The 15,812-nt window shown below is 39.3% G+C and overlaps 2 protein-coding genes across 8 annotated transcripts in view; both read left to right on the forward strand.

The window, feature by feature from the left end:
- The window catches only part of Miga1 (mitoguardin 1), a 574,792-nt gene that overhangs the window by 71,259 nt on the left and 487,721 nt on the right, over positions 1-15,812 (forward strand). The window lies entirely within an intron of this gene.
- Ak5 (adenylate kinase 5) overlaps positions 9,326-15,812 on the forward strand; it is a 235,993-nt gene continuing 229,506 nt past the window's right edge. For 2 of the 7 annotated variants that reach the window (XM_078026542.1, XM_040288885.2), the window contains exons 1-2: positions 9,326-9,809; positions 14,720-14,906. In XM_078026542.1, coding sequence (XP_077882668.1) covers positions 9,750-9,809; positions 14,720-14,906 — 247 coding nt within the window. In that variant the 5' untranslated portion in view covers positions 9,326-9,749. Of the gene's footprint in view, positions 9,810-9,938; positions 10,155-14,719; positions 14,907-15,812 lie in introns of those variants that run through there. The other 5 variants (XM_021730106.3, XM_040288884.2, XM_078026541.1 and 2 more) reach the window with 4 other exon arrangements.

Genomic DNA, 15,812 nt, shown 5'->3' on the forward strand with positions numbered 1-15,812 from the left:
TATGGAACTTAAAAAAGCCTTTACTTAAAAGCATATGGCAGAATATTTATGTAAATCAAAATGAAAATGCTTCTCTATTTTACCTGAAGCTTTGAAATTGAGAAATTCCTTGGAATTCAAGTTGTTGCCTTATTTACATCTATAGTAGCCAAGTTAGGCTGACCTGTTGACTGATGTAGACTAGATTTGTTGGAATTACAGATTTCCCACCGATAGGTAAAATATTTATGCCAAAGGATGCACATTGAAATTCTAATGAATTTGCAAATATGTTCAGGAAGCAAGTAGAAATTCCTCTCTTCAACTTACACAAGAGGTTGCCCAACATGGAGGCCAAATCTAACATGCAAATTAACTTTGGAGCTCAAATGGCTGCTGTATACCAAGGGCTGTAGATGAAAACAGAGAGATGTGGTCAGTAAGTAGTGTATGCCAGGTCCCCTTCAGAGCAAGTTGTCCTGTAGCTCCTCTGGGATGCACAGAGTTCCTCACTGTGTATCTATTTTTGTAAGTTAGTAAGCCGCTTGAGTCCAATTGATTGTCTCCATTCTATCCTCAGACCAAAAACCATGAAGTCATCCTTGATATTTTCTTTTTCTGTCACACACCATACCTCATCTGTCAAGAAATCTTCTTTATTTTATCTTATTCTATGTAGCTAGAGTCTAACCAGTTCTCCCTGCCTCTGCTGCCAATGTCCCAGTCCGTGCCTCTGCCATTTCTCTCCTAAGTCACAGGAGTCTCCCAACTGTTCTCCCAGCCACAACCTCTGCTCTTCTACCTATTCCCAAACCCCAAAACAGACAATCCTTTTAGTTAGTTTATGTTAGTCTTGGCTCAAAATTCTTCACTAATTTCTGGATTAATACAGAGTAAAAGTCCAAGAACATACAGCAGTTTACAAGTTCCTGAGTGACTTGGCTCCATTGCTTTCTACTTTTCTCTCCCCATTCCCGCTCCTGCCACATGAGTCTCCTTGCTGTTGCCAGAACATTCCAGAAATATCCACCCTAAGATATTTGAACTGACTGCTCCCTCAAGTTCTCAAATCTTTGCTGGAAAGTCATCTTCTCAATGAGGCTTTCACCAACTACCGTATTTAAAACTGTAACCAGAAATCTGATTCTCCTTTACTTTTTCTTTCCTCATGGTATTTATCACTTCCTGACAACCATATGCTATACTAACTTATGACATCTTTTGTTTATATTCTCCTTCTAGATAGGCGCTCTAGATATGTGTTTTTTCACCTTGTTCCTGGCAGTAGAGCAGGTATATAGTGGGTGCCTGAAACATAGTAGGTGATCAATACATTGACAGAATGAACACTATCATCAGGAAACACTATTTTTTTGACTTGTGTAACTTAATTTTGTATTTATAAACTATTATGTTTCTAGACATTAGGAAGACACTGCCTTAGCTAGATTTCCTCAGCACCTAAAGCTACTCTCCAATAAACAAGCAAACAAACATAAGTTTGGAATCCCTATAAGTGGCATTAATTCTTTCAAGTCATTAGGGTGTAATTGTAATAGACTTCAGTATGTTTGTTTTTAAAAAGGAATAGAATGCTTAGTTTTTCCTGTTAAAGTAAGTTCTAAATTTCTTTGGCTGAGTCCTAAGCATTCTATAAGTACAGATATAGATATGGGCCAGGCATTGTTCAAAGCACTAGGAATATAAACATTTCTAGGACATAGTCTCTGCCTGTGAGGAGCTAGAAGCAGTGAGAGAGACTCAGCTGTAAACAAAGAATTACCTACATATAATCACCTACATGTATATAGCAGCAATTTGATTCTAAATGCAACAATAAAGTCCCAAGAATTGCAAATTAATTTTGAGAACTATTCATTAAATGATAAACTAGTATGGAAGAGTTAGGAGGACAAAGAAGGAAATGAAAAGAGTGAGATTGTCTTGGGTCTGAATCCCATACTTCACCTTGTATTCTTAATGAGTAACTCCTTATCAAGTATGGTACACATACAGAAAAGCACAGTACCTATTTGTACAGCTGAATGAGTTTGCACAAAATTAGCAACCCATGTGACTTTCCCCCAAATCAAGGAAGAAAATGTAAATTTTATATTCCCCCAAATCTCCTTGAGCTCCCTGTCACTTCTCTTTCTTGTTGATAACCACTGTCCTGATTTCTTTCTCCCTGACCCCTGGAGACTAGAGATTGAACCCAGTGGCTCTCTGGGCTATCTCCACAATCCATTTTATTTTTTATGTTATTTAATTTTTGCTAAATTGCTTAGGGTCTCACTAAATTGCTGAGATTGGTCTGGAACTTGCAATCCTTCTGCCTCAGCCTCCCAAGTTGCTGAGATTATGGGTGTGCACCATTATGCCTGACCATTGTCCTGATTTCTAAGGACAGCTTAGTTTTGCCTGTTTTTGCACTTATGTAAATAGAACCATAGAGAATGATGGCCATTAGGGTAGTTTCTAATTTGGGGCTATTCCAAATAGTGCTCTGTGAAGGATCTCATACATATCTTTTGGTGAATATATATTCACCAAATATATATACATATGTACACATTCAGCTTTAATAGTTATTTACTAATACTTTTCCAGAGTGGTTGTACAAACCGACATTTCCTCAGGGGGTCATGTGAGTTTTGATGACTCTATAGCTTAACTTTGATAACCACTGTCTTTTTCCAATATAACCATTCTGAGGGGTATACAGTGGTATCATGATATTAATTTTCATTTTATATGATGACTAACAAAGTTATTATTTTTCATTTATTTGTTGACCATTTGAATTTCGGCTGGGATATCATCTTTTTTGAAGTGTCTGTTTGAGTCTTTTGTATATTTTTCTATTGGATCTCTTTTTTTCTTATTGAGTTTTAGAAGTTCTCTGTCTATTGAGTCCTTCACTGAATACATATATTAAAATATTTCACCTCTCAATAGGGTTCCTTTCATTATCTTAATTGTCTTTTGAGGAACAGAAGTTCTTCCTCTTAATGCACTTCAATTTATCATCTTTTCGTTATTAACACCTTTAATGTCCTGTTTAAGAAAACTTTACCTGCTGGTTATAAACTTTTTCTCCTCTGTTTTCTTTTAAAAGCTATGAAGTTACCTTTTAAATTTAGAACTAAAATCACATGGAATTGATTTTTGAGTATTGAGTTAAATCACTCTTTACCAGTGTGATCTAAAATTTAGTTTTGATTTTTTTCTATCCAAAAGAGAGAAATAATGCCTGCGTCAACTTATCATGTGGTTTAAATGAGACAACATGATAAAGGGCTTTGTACTTTAAATCCCCAAACGTGTAAGACACTGCATTATACCCTGTGGCAGATGCAAAGGTAAATCCCTTGCAAAAGTCACTGATGGCCTATTAAAAGACAGAATTGGGGAAATAATCATTCTGTAAGACAGAATAGAATACATACTACAACAGAGTCATAAATAAAAGCATGATCATGGAAGAAGAGCAAAGGTATAGACAATGGAGCTGGGCACCATGACACACCGCAATCCAGTGACTCCAAAAGCTGAGGCCTGAGAATCACAAGTTGGAGGCCAGTTTCAGCAATTTACCAAGACTCTGTCTCAAAATAAAAAATAAAAAGGGCTGGTGATGTAACTCAGTGGTAGAGCACCCCTGGGCTCAATCCCTCAGCACTACAAACACAAGAATGGACAGTGGAGGAAAAAGGAATTGTGAAAAAAAGGACCCACATTAAAAAAGAAATGACCCAAAGTATGATTAGGCAAGGGAATGGAAATTAAGTTATGATGGAGTTGTTTTAATGTGTAATTTTATCTATTAAGATAAAATTAAGAATAAAAATATAGCTTCTTATTAGAGAGTGTGTGGTAGAACTGCAACTTTAATCAACTCAAAATACAGTTTATGGTACTACAAATGGATCAGATCCTTTTGGAAACTTAAAAAACAAGAACTACAAAATGTGTTTTCCATTTTATTCATCAATTCCACTTTTGGAAATTTATTTTAAGGAATAAACACATGTAGAAAATTATGCACAGAGTTTATACCAGAATTACTTATAGTAGCATAGCAATAGAAGCAAAAGTGTAACATAGAGGATATGGTTATATAGTCTATGTCAAAGTATTTTAAGGAGCTCTTATAAACCCATTTTTAAAATTAGCTATACAGAGCATGGAAATGTGTGTTATTACAATGTTATGAAAAGCTACATATCTGGGAGAAAAGCTAGAAGGGGAAGCAGCTAAAATACAAATAGTGTTGTGCATGGAGACAAAGTTGAAAGAAAGTGTATTTTTAAACTTTCTGGTTAAGTGCTTTTTTAGTTACATGCATGTGTATTTGACATTGTCCTTTGTGTACCTGCTGTAAAAGTCCTCTTTCACAAATATGCTTCTTTCATGTCATTGAAACAAAACATTCATCTATAGTTAGTTAAGTAAGTTCATCTCTTCCTCCTGAACACGGAAATCTTTAGTCTTGGTCTTTGTATTTCTAGATCCAAACAGGTTTGGAACAAAGAAGGTTATTTCATAACTGTTTGGAGAATGCTTAATTATTGAATAGATAAGTGATGTAGGATTTTCCAAATTATAGCTATTTTTTGTATCAGAAAAAAATTATGTTAAAAATTCGTAATCTTTTAAGACATTATAGGAGAGTTTTCAATCTCCTCTAACCCAAGAAATCCTAGCGATCTTTTGGACCTAGAATCTCGTGTCTGTTCAGTGCAGGGTGAAAAAAAAAAAAAAAAATAGAACATAGGGAACTCTCCTTCTGATTGAAGATTTGTGTTACACAGCATTATTCTAGCCAGTGTTTACCCTAGATTTCACAGGCCAGCCTGAAAATTCTATATTTACTAAGAAAAGTAAAAGCTTTCTGAAAGACTCCAAAAAGGAACACTTGTAATCTAGTATTTTTCTATGCAAACAAAATGTTTTCAAATTTCCCACAGTCACAAATGGTTCGGTGCATTAAAACTTAATGAAGGAGATAGAATAATTAGGAAAGAGATAACTGTTTTCTGTGCTACATGAGAGAAATTCAACACTCACAAGGACAATAATTAGGAATGGTGTGTTGCCTGTACAACCTCTTAAACCAAGGATTTTCAAACATAAAAGGACTTTGAGCAATTGGAAAATCCACTGAGATAAATTTGTCACCACAATTGTTTTTGGTAACACATTTTTCTCCAAATATAAAAATAACATCTGCTGAAAAATACAGAAAGGAAGGAAGGAAATTGGGAAAGTAAGATGAAATGACCCTTAGAAAACGGTGAAAGGTCCAAAGAAAACTTGATGATAAGTATTATGATGATGATGCTTTAAGCGATAAGGATATATGGGGCTTAAATGGCAGTTGCACTGACACTTATTGAGAATAACCTTGAAATTAGGCTCTGGGAATCTTGGTTACTTCTTTTACATGAAAGGAATCATACATCCACTACAGATTGTTTTAAAAATTAAATATGACACATGCATAAATATGTAATAAACTATACCTTATGTATAATTCTTAGGACAATTCCTGATTTATAACAAGTTTTTATCATGTGTTACAGCCCAATTTATCATGGCATCATTACTATCAACCAGACTGGTACTTATTTCTTTAAATATTTATTTTTTAGTTGTACACAATACCTTTATTTTATTTACTTATTTTCATGCGGTGCTTGAGGATTGAACCCAGGGCCTCACAACGTGCTAGGCAAGCACTCTACCACTGAGCCACAACTCCAGCCCCAGACTGGTATTTATGATTGATCCCCTTAGGCTCCCATGTGGGGGCAAGGGACTGCAACATGAGAAATAGTTTGCATTTTTTGTCAATATTGCCACAGTTAGATTATAGATGGCATAAATATCTGCTGGAGTAGATGAGGGTATGAGCTTTAGGCTCCAACTCTCCTGGAGGGTTGAAGGAGCACTGGCCTGGGTACAGAGTCCTCTGTACATGGATAAATGGTCCCTCCTTACAGACACTTGAATAATAGAGTAGAGCAGGCTGAGATGTGTGTCAGCAACCTGTGTGTCAGCAGTGAGACTTTCTAGGGATGGCTCAGGGAAACATTTCTACCCAAACCTCCTCCTCAAAGATGGCCAGCCCTTTGGAAGTCCTACTCATCTTTCCCATGGCCATCTCTACTTCTATTTCCTCTGCTATTTCCACAGAATAGATCTAGATCCTCAGACCCCCGATTCCAAACTGACAAAGTTCATTTTGATTTTCATATTTAATGATATATTCACATATGCATGTGTCATATTTAATGATATATTCTTGTTTATGTCTTTTTCTTTATATTTTTGTTTTTCTGCTACTTGTTTATCACTCTCTGATGTTGATGTTGTTTATGCAATTTATTTATTATTGTTCACTTGCACTTCTACTTTTTTTTCTTTTCTTCTCTTCCCCCCCCCCCCCCAGACAGAGCTAGGGATGGAATCCTGGGCCTCCAGCATGCCAGGTAAGCTGAGCGACAGCCCAGCACCTAAGTGCTCTTCTTACATACTCTCCAGCAGAACTAAAGTTCCTTGAAGGCAGCTGTCATGTCTGTCTTAGTCACAGTCAGATCTTAAAACCCAGCACACTTTCCCAAAGGGCGACCAGAAGAGACATTTTAAATAAGGCTTCTTTAGTGGACAAGATCTTTTTTATTTTTAAAACTCAAATGTGCTCAAAATCAAAGTTTCAGCTATTTGAACAGAATTTGAAATGGAGACAACTGTAATTGTAATAGATGTAAATCATCTTAGTTTGTGTAACCTTATTCAGTCATGACCCATTTATATTTTTATCTAAATGCAGTATATTCAGCACAGGGAATGACATATTAGCTTTCTCATGACAAGAACGTATTTAGTGTTCCTTGACCCTTTCTTTCCCTCTCTTCCAAACCCTCAGCCTGGCTTTTAAGCCCTGTATATCCCTCTGAGGGAACACATTCACTTTGTGGAAGTACTTATGAACATCTTACCTTTTTCGCTCATCTCTCTCCACCCTGAGACACACCAAAAAGCACTGTCAGTGCCTAATGCTACACAAATGTTTTTGCTACATCTCTATCTGCTACATTTCTCAGGCTATCTACAATTTGTAGTGCAACAATTTTGTTTTGGTACAGGGGATTGAACTCATAGGCACTTTACTACTGAGCTACATCCCCAGCCTTTTTAATAATTTATTTAGAGACAAGGTCTTACTGAGTTGCTTAGGATCCCACTAAATTGTTGAGGCTGGTTTTGAACTCTCAATCCTCCTGCCTCAGCCTCCCAAAAGGCTGAGATTACAGGCATGCCCCACCACACCTGGCCATTACTTACCTGGCTATAATAAAAGACACTTAGAATTGTGTATTCACTCAAAGGACCAGGAGAGAGAGATGTGAAACGTGCTCTGCTACTTTTTTTGTCTGGAAAGAATGGCCTTGAAGAGCCCTACAAGAAGGGGTCTCTTCAGTCCTGTGTGCTTCACCTCTACTGTGTCTGCTCACAAAGTAGGCCTTCATACCATGGACCCTGGAACTTTTTAAGTACTCTATCAAAGTGAAGAGACAGCTCCCACTCCTTCTGTAGCTCAGACTTAAGTAAGGGAGAAAAGTGAAAGCTGGGGCTGTAAGTGATGTGGCACATTCTAGGAGCAGACACCAATTTCCATGAATTGAAATACGTGCCTCATTTAAGGCTACCAAATGACACAATGTTGACACATGGTTTCACAAGTGTGAAATGTTTCTCAAAACATTTACCTTATAAAACTCAACTAATTAATTTTCGAGTTCCTTTTCTTGGGTAAAACAAAGTTTCAGCTATAGTCAAGCTTGATTAGAAGTTGCTTATGTGAAAAGACATAGAACAACAACAACAACAAAAAGTTCCGAAAAGTTGAATTTGAAACAGTCTTTTTGTGTGTGGTGGTGGTGGGGAGGGGTACTAGGGACCTAACCCAAAGGCACTTTACCACTGTGCTACATTCCCAGTCCTTTTACATTTTTTTTTTTTTAGTTGTAGTTGAACACAATACCTTTATTTTTATTTTTATTTTTATGTGGTGCTGAGGATGGAACCAAGCACCTTGCGCGTGCTAGGCGAGCACTCTACCACTGAGCCACAACCTTAGCCCTTCCCAGTCCTTTTTTAATGTTTAATTTTTAAGACAGGGTCTCTCTAAATTGCTTAGGCTGGACTTAAACTTGTGATCCTCCTGCCTCGGCCTCCCCAGCAGCTAGGATTACAGGCCAGGACCACCTTTTTTGAAGCAGTTGGAGTGTTGTTTTCTCTTTCATCCAGATCCCAGATGCCGGCACCCATCAGAGCATCCTATCTCTCACACAGCCTCCCACAGAGTCAGGCCTTGCATTCAGAGATCATATTCCCAGAGGGCATGGACCATCTCTCCATCAGGCAATGAAAAGATATCTTAATTGAGAAATGAGTCATCTTGGGAGCAAGGAGGAGGATGGGTACACCTTAACAATGGTCTGCAACAGGAAGAGGATCTATTACCCATTATGCCTTAGGCACCCACCTCTATTCCTTCATACTTCCCATCAAGGGGGGGGGTGTCTGATAACTCATAGGCCACTGACTGCACACTCCTCAGATCTAATTAATGATGCACACCCACTCCACCTACTAAGCCCTTTCCAATTCAAGGGGAATCCAGCACTCTACCACTGCCATCCCTTTTCTGCTCCATCTTCCCATTCTTCTAGATGGAAATAATTAATTGTACTTACTAATCCTTCTATTAATGAAGATTTCAGGCTGACACTAAGGCCTTATACTGAAATGAGCAAGAATTTGTGCACAGGCAGAAAAAAAAAATCGAAACCGGCTAGCAAAACTTTCTTGAAGGGTAACAACACCCGAAATAATAGAATTATTTTAAGAGGGAGGATTCTGAACCTTGAATTCCCTTTTCTCCTATCCCCTATCTCTCATCACTGAAAAACCAATAACCTTAAGAATAAATGATAAAATTCTGTGACTATTAGGTGCCCCCCCCACTAAGATCCTAGGGGACTCAGGGTAACGTGTGTGTGTGTGTGTGTGTGTGTGTGTGTGTGTGTGTGTGTGTTGTGTGCGCGCGCGCACGTCTGGGAAGGTCTGGAAAAGCAAAAAGGTCTAGAGTTCCAAGTGACCCCGACCCTGTTCCCTTGGACACCTGGTCCCGGGGTGGCTGCGGCCTCCGGGCGGCATGCTCAGGGAAGAGCCGCGCTCTGGCGGCTGTGCAGCACGAAGGGGTGTGCCTCCGAGTTCCCTGTGAGCGCCTGTCCCCACCCCCGCATTCTGTGCCTGCCAGCGCAGCGTGACTGGCCGCCGCCGCAGACCCTGCTCCGGGAGGCGCGGAGCGCAGCGCGCAGAGCAGGGAGGCGGGCGGGCGGGCAGGCTGCTGCCTGGCGTCCGCCGCGCTGTCCTCCCTCCTCCTCTCCCTCCGCCCCTCCCCTGGCAGTCGCGCTGCCTGGGAACCCGGGAAGCCGCCTTGCCGCTGCTCAGAGCCCGCAGCTCGGGAGCGGGGACCAGCATCCAAACCGGGCGACGGGAGCGCGGAGATCACAGCCCTCCGGGGGGTGGGATAGGTGGAACAGGGCCCTGGTCTGGCAGAGAGTGTGAGAGTGCGCTCCAGATCTAGGGCTGCACCCGTGCGCGCGGACCCCGCCAGTCCCAGCCTCAGCCCCAGCCCAAGTGGCTGCAGCCAAGGAACCTCCCCGCCTGCGCCCCAAGGCACGCGTGGTACAACCATGAACACCAACGAAGCCAAGGAGTATCTGGCCCGGAGGGAAATCCCTCAGCTTTTCGAGGTAAGAGGCTAGAGCCAACAGAGGGGTAGGAGGAGCTGGAGAGAGAATAGCCGGCTGTTCGGGGTAAGGTACTTGTGCCCTGTCACATCTTCCCCGTGTGGGGCACGGAAGTGAGGCGCTTGCTGAGGCTCTCTCGCCCGAGGGTAGTCCCCTTTCCCGTGGTTTGCCGAGGTCGCTATCAGATGGCTGGGCTTAGAAGCCCGCCTGTCACCTATCAAGTTTCCGTCTCCAGACAGGGTTCTGAAAGCAGCTGCCCCCAGAGCGCCCCTCGGATGTGGACACCCAGGGTGGGTTGCAGAAAGCGGCCTGGCCGTACTCTCTGGGGGCGAGAAGCAGTCAGGCCAGGTGAGTAAATTGTCGCCCAGCGTGAGACAAGGACAAGAAACAGAGAGGTCCAAAGCCCTAGTCCCTCTACATGCTAAGGGTCCGGACCTCTGGAGAGAGGGGAAAGATGGGCGGAAGCAGCTCTCCCTAGGGACAGCTTGGAGGAGAGGGATGAAGATGCAAAAAATCAATCCCAGCCCATCAAGTGCAGCACTACCTCCCGGGTGGCAGGCACTCAATGGTGCTGTGCGCTTTCGGTGAATGAACTCCTGAGCACGTTTTGCCTTCGCCTTGGAAGGAATGGTTCCCCTCGCTTGCCCCAGAAGCTGCAGCTTTCCCCCATCGCTGGCCAACCCACCTAGAGATAGCGGGTCGGGAAGGGAGCGGCGAGACGGGCGTGACTCCTGTTGCTGTCCTTAGACCGCATCACAGTATCATCTGCACCAGGGACCTGGCAGGTGGAGGGACTTTGAGAATGTGAGAGAAGAGGTTTGAGAAATGAGCTAAAGGAACCTTGGTTAGTTCTAAGCCACAGCCTCCGTCTGGGGTTTTTCTATTCTTCTCTCCATATTTGAATTTTTTTAAAAAAATTGCTAAATCCTAAATGCTTTTGCTTACATTAAAAAAGAAAACAAAAAAGAATGGAACAGAGCCAAGCTTCTCTGTAGGCAGAGCATTGAAAGAGGAAATTCATTCACTGCAAACCTGGCCTCCCAATTCTAAAATCAAAATGATAGACTGATGAACTAAAAGTCATGAGTTTGTATTTTTCCTGTTTGGCGGATTTGTTCGGTTCAGAGGAATTTAAAATACCACTGGGGGGGCTGGGGATGTGGCTCAAGCGGTAGCGCGCTCGCCTAGCATGCGTGCGGCCCGGGTTCGATCCTCAGCAGCACCACATACCAACAAAGATGTTGTGTCCGCCGAGAACTAAGAAAAAATAAATAAATGTTAAAATTCTCTCTCTCTCTCTCACTCTCTGTGCTCCCCTCTCCCTCTCTCTCACTCTCTCTTTAAAAAAAAAAAAAAAAAAAAAAAAAAAAAAAAAAAAAAATAAAATACCACTGGGGAAAATAATTTTCCCCCAATTTCCCCAACTATCTTTAAAATGGGCTGCCATAATTACATATCTTCCTTTTCTCTCACCTCTCTAAGTCACTGTTTTCAGGTCAAAGTCAAGATTTACAGGTAAATCTGAGTTCAAGCCTGCCATATGAAGCCCAAATCTAGCAAGTGTGTTGTTCCTGTATGAAAGTAATCAGGTGGTGTTGCATAAGAATAGATCTTAAGAATGTTTGGGAATTGTAAGAGTTTTGTTGTTGTTGTTAATTTTCAAACAATAAATATGGAGATGAAAAGCTGATGGATTTTAAAAATTGCAAATGTTACTACTGAGATCAATTTTATTTCTACACTTCTTAAAAAGTAATATGTAGGAGAGCCACCTGATTGCAAAATACTGCTAAATAGTAGTCGTTTTTCTTTATGGATGTGGGTACTGTTTTTCTTCCTTGATGAAAGGCAACTCTAGAGAATCTGGGTAGTTAGTTCATGAAAATCTATGCTGCATATGAAAATAAGTGATTGCTGGTGTTCCTTGTTCAGGTTTGAGGCTTTTCATTGACTTTTCTGAATATGAATGGAACAATTTTAAGTAATGAGACCAGAAAAAGAAGACCACTTGCTTAGGTGAAATGCAGTAATACAGTGTACTTAGAATCAATCCTGGACAATAGGAAGATGGAAGGAGACTGGCTGGTGACCTCAAAGGCTCCATCCTTCCAGTAAAATGCATCTGTGCTGTGCACAATACAAGAGAATAGCAAAATCTGGCAGTTCTCCATGTGATGACTGTAGACAGCAAAACCAAATACTTTAGGTTTCTAAACTGGATTTTCTTCATCAAAACCACAATATTCTAGGTATGTGAAGTTTAACAATTAGGTATCTATCAAACCCTGAAATGTGGACATCAGACACCATTATAGTCGAAGTGAGTGTTGAATTTACATATTACCAAACAATTAGATATAACTGACTTTTTCAGAATTTTTCCAGATGTGACACATCACTTAGGCTAAATGAGAAATGGTGTATCTCTGGTAGGTTCATATATGAAATACATTTCTATCTTTAGATTAATATTTTTCTAAAAAAGTACTTTTTCCCGATTTCATCATAAATTTTTTGGGGGGGCTGGGTTATCCAGGATTAAATGCAGGCGCACTCAACTCACTGAGCCACATCCCCAGGATTATTTTGTATTTTATTTAGAGACAGGGTCTCACTGAGTTGCTTAGCACCTCGCTTTTGCTGAGGCTGGCTTTGAACTTGTGATCCTTTTGCCTCAGCCTCCTAAGCTCCTGGGATAACAGGCGTGTGCCACTGTGCCCAGCATGAAATCTTAATTTTTTATCACTTTATGTGATCTATTTTGATCTCATACCCTAGAGCAGAGCTTTGGCAATTAATTTTAATACTGTGGAAAGTCAAATTGGATTATTCAAGTTCTCAAAATATTAATTCAGAGACTGAATAATAATGTTTACTGGTTAACTTTAATTCCTGTTAGTGGTTAGCTATTCAAAGACTGAGGAATGGAACCCATTGTCTCCTTTTTAGAATTTATGCCCTTATGTCATTTTTGTTTGGAAAGTTAGAAATGTACATTTCCCAGTCAGAAAAGCTTCAATTGATTGTGTTCTCTTATTTGAGGCATTAGTAAAAGGCAAAACTAAAAGACATGATCTTGAGTGATTCATATTGTAGTTGGATTATGAATGGTGCATAGAGAATATGGTATTTTATGATATTTTTGCAAGATGTGCAGAAGCAATATATGGGTTTTGGAATCAGAAACTGAGTTGGAATCCTGGGCCTAGGAGTCTTTAGCTGAGTAAACTTGAGTAAGTCATTAACATTTCTGAGCAGCAATTTACTACTCTTAAAAATGGGGATAACAGTGCCTCACAGGGCTGAGATTACAATGGGTAAAATAGTGCATGAAAGACACAGAGGTCTTTCTGCATTGACTTGTCTGTTTCTGGCTCATTGTATAGGAAGAGTGCAGAAAGCTTAACTGCCACATCTGGATATACAGCAAGATCTCAACACAAACTGGATATAGATACCTAGCTTATTTTTTTTGCTCCTTTAGCACCTGAACTCATCCGATGGAGTTTCATACTCTAACTCACTCTACATAGGATTTCAGAAAATAAATGTATCCAGTAAGAATTGTCCACCATTATGGGCAAAATTTACAATTTGAAAGTAAAATATTGTATTTAGGAAAGCTGTTAACCTTTCCAAGAGTGTATGTTTTGTACATTAATAGCATATATTGGTAACTACAATCGCCTGATTTTTCCATGAGAAACCTGAAAGGAAATGTTTTGCATATCAGTCATTTTCCAAGGAGTTAGCATTTCCAAACTAGTAGCATTTAAATACATGTGGCATCTCACACAACATAAACAGAAAAAGTAATGGCATCAAATCTTATTTCCCTCTCTTTCTGTGTAATCTCAGTAGTTATTGTGGTCACTTGTTGCATAGAAAATAACATCTTTTTTTTTTTCCTCAGACTTCAATTTTTTGAATCACACTCAGATTTAAATTTTGAATGATTTTTTTTCCTAATCAGAAAAAAAAATTTTATTATGCACCCACTACCTGCCAGTTAAAGTGTTAGATGTAGAGATCTGGAAGGAAAAAAAATGAAACCCACTCTGTGTCATTTAAAAGCTTATAGCTTAGAAGAGACAAGGAACACAGTAACCAGTGTTTTCAGTATAAATAACAAGCGTGATATTTTATGCTAAGTACCTTGGGAACACAGAAGAGGGGGACCACAGGCCAACCTAGAAGCTCAGGAAACACTTCCTAATAATAATGATGATGGTAATATCTAATCCCACTAACATTTGTGCAGTTTACTACAGGTCAGCAACTTACTATGCACTGTACAAATATTGTATTTGAAAAATTCTTTACAATCCTTCTGGGCACCAGGGCATACACCTGTAATCCCAGCAGCTTGAGAGGCTGAGACAGGAGCATCATGAGTTCAAAGCCAGCCTCAGTAATTTAGCAAGGCCCTAAGCAACTCAGCGAGACCCTGTCTCTAAAATACAAAAAAATAAATAAATAAAGACTAGAGATGTGGCATAGTGGTTAAGTACCCTTGAGTTCAATCCCTGCATATATATAATCCCTGTGAGATAGATATTATTACATCCATTTTGCAGAAGACACTAGGGCTTAGAAATTTAAAAGATGAGTAGGAGTAAGATAAATAATGCCTCAGGCATTTTTACATCCTGCATTTTGTCTCATTTTGATAGGACTTTTCTATTTTAAACTGTGTAGTTGCCTGAATTATTTAAAAGGCAGAGAATGCTGAGTTGATATCATTTGGTCATCATGAACTTAAGGGATTATCCTAATTGCTCAATTTCAACTTTTTTAAAATTAAAAATAAACATTAAGGACAAAACAAATAATTCACAGATGGGACATAATAGTATTTTATCAAAGGTGGTTTTAAAACATACTTTATTGGTATGTATATTTTTGTATTTCAGAGCCTTTTGAATGGACTGATGTGTTCTAAGCCAGAAGACCCAGTAGAATATTTGGAAAGTTGTTTACAGAAAGTGAAGGAACTAGGTGGCTGTGACAAGGTGAAGTGGGATACATTTGTCAGCCAGGAGAAGAAGATCTTACCTCCACTAAATGGAGGACAGTCACGAAGATCCTTCCTAAGAAATGGTAATGTATATGTAGAATAATAGCCAGTTTACAGGTAGAGCAGTTCTCTTTAAAACATGCCATATGGACTGTAAGCAGTAATTTATTGGGTTTATAAATGGCTGGAAGGCTATGAAGCCCTGGAATATGATTAATCTCTTTCTGCTACTAATGCTAATCGCCTTCATGATAAGACAAACACAATTACATACCATTGTCCAGCAATTTGCTAAAGACTTAATGAAATTTTATATTACTGACTTCGTTATTTTGCAAAATGAATTACATTAAAAACCAGTGGATTATTTTAAATTGCAAGTAAGCTTTTTCCAACTACATGAGTAGAATACTGATAAAATTGGTAGTTATTATATAACCACTCACCATCTGTCATTAGCTAGAAAGAGATTTAGCTTATTAATATGTTTCCAAGTCCAGAGTTCATATTAATGCATCTGAATAAATGAATGTAAAGTTTATGCTAGTTTATTCAATAAGGATTTGTTAGGCAGCTATCTAATGCAATGTATTAGAGTAGGCATTTGGGTGCTATAAAAGAAGGAGAAGAAATAAACTTGTTTCAATTTAGGAGTAGTTTATAATTAAGAACTGGAAATTGTTAGACAAGAGGTGCTATTTGTTTCTGAAATATGTACTTCTCAAAACCACGAATTGGACATGAGCCAACTAGCCTTTCAGGCTCTAGATGAGTTGTGATGTATAGTAGTTTGTAAAAAGTAGAATCAATTCCAATCAGGGGAAACAAATTCTTTTCTAGTGGCCAATATTTTCAAAACTTAAACTGTTTTAAAAATTGTACCACAAAAAGTTTTCAGCTAAACCAACAAAATTTGAAGTGGAAACAATTCTATTTGCAATTAATATGTAGAGGAAACAAACCTTAGTTTGTTTAACCTTATTCAGTGA

This window comes from Ictidomys tridecemlineatus, chromosome 11, assembly GCF_052094955.1.
Source record: "Ictidomys tridecemlineatus isolate mIctTri1 chromosome 11, mIctTri1.hap1, whole genome shotgun sequence".
Taxonomy (NCBI): Eukaryota; Metazoa; Chordata; class Mammalia; order Rodentia; family Sciuridae; genus Ictidomys; species Ictidomys tridecemlineatus.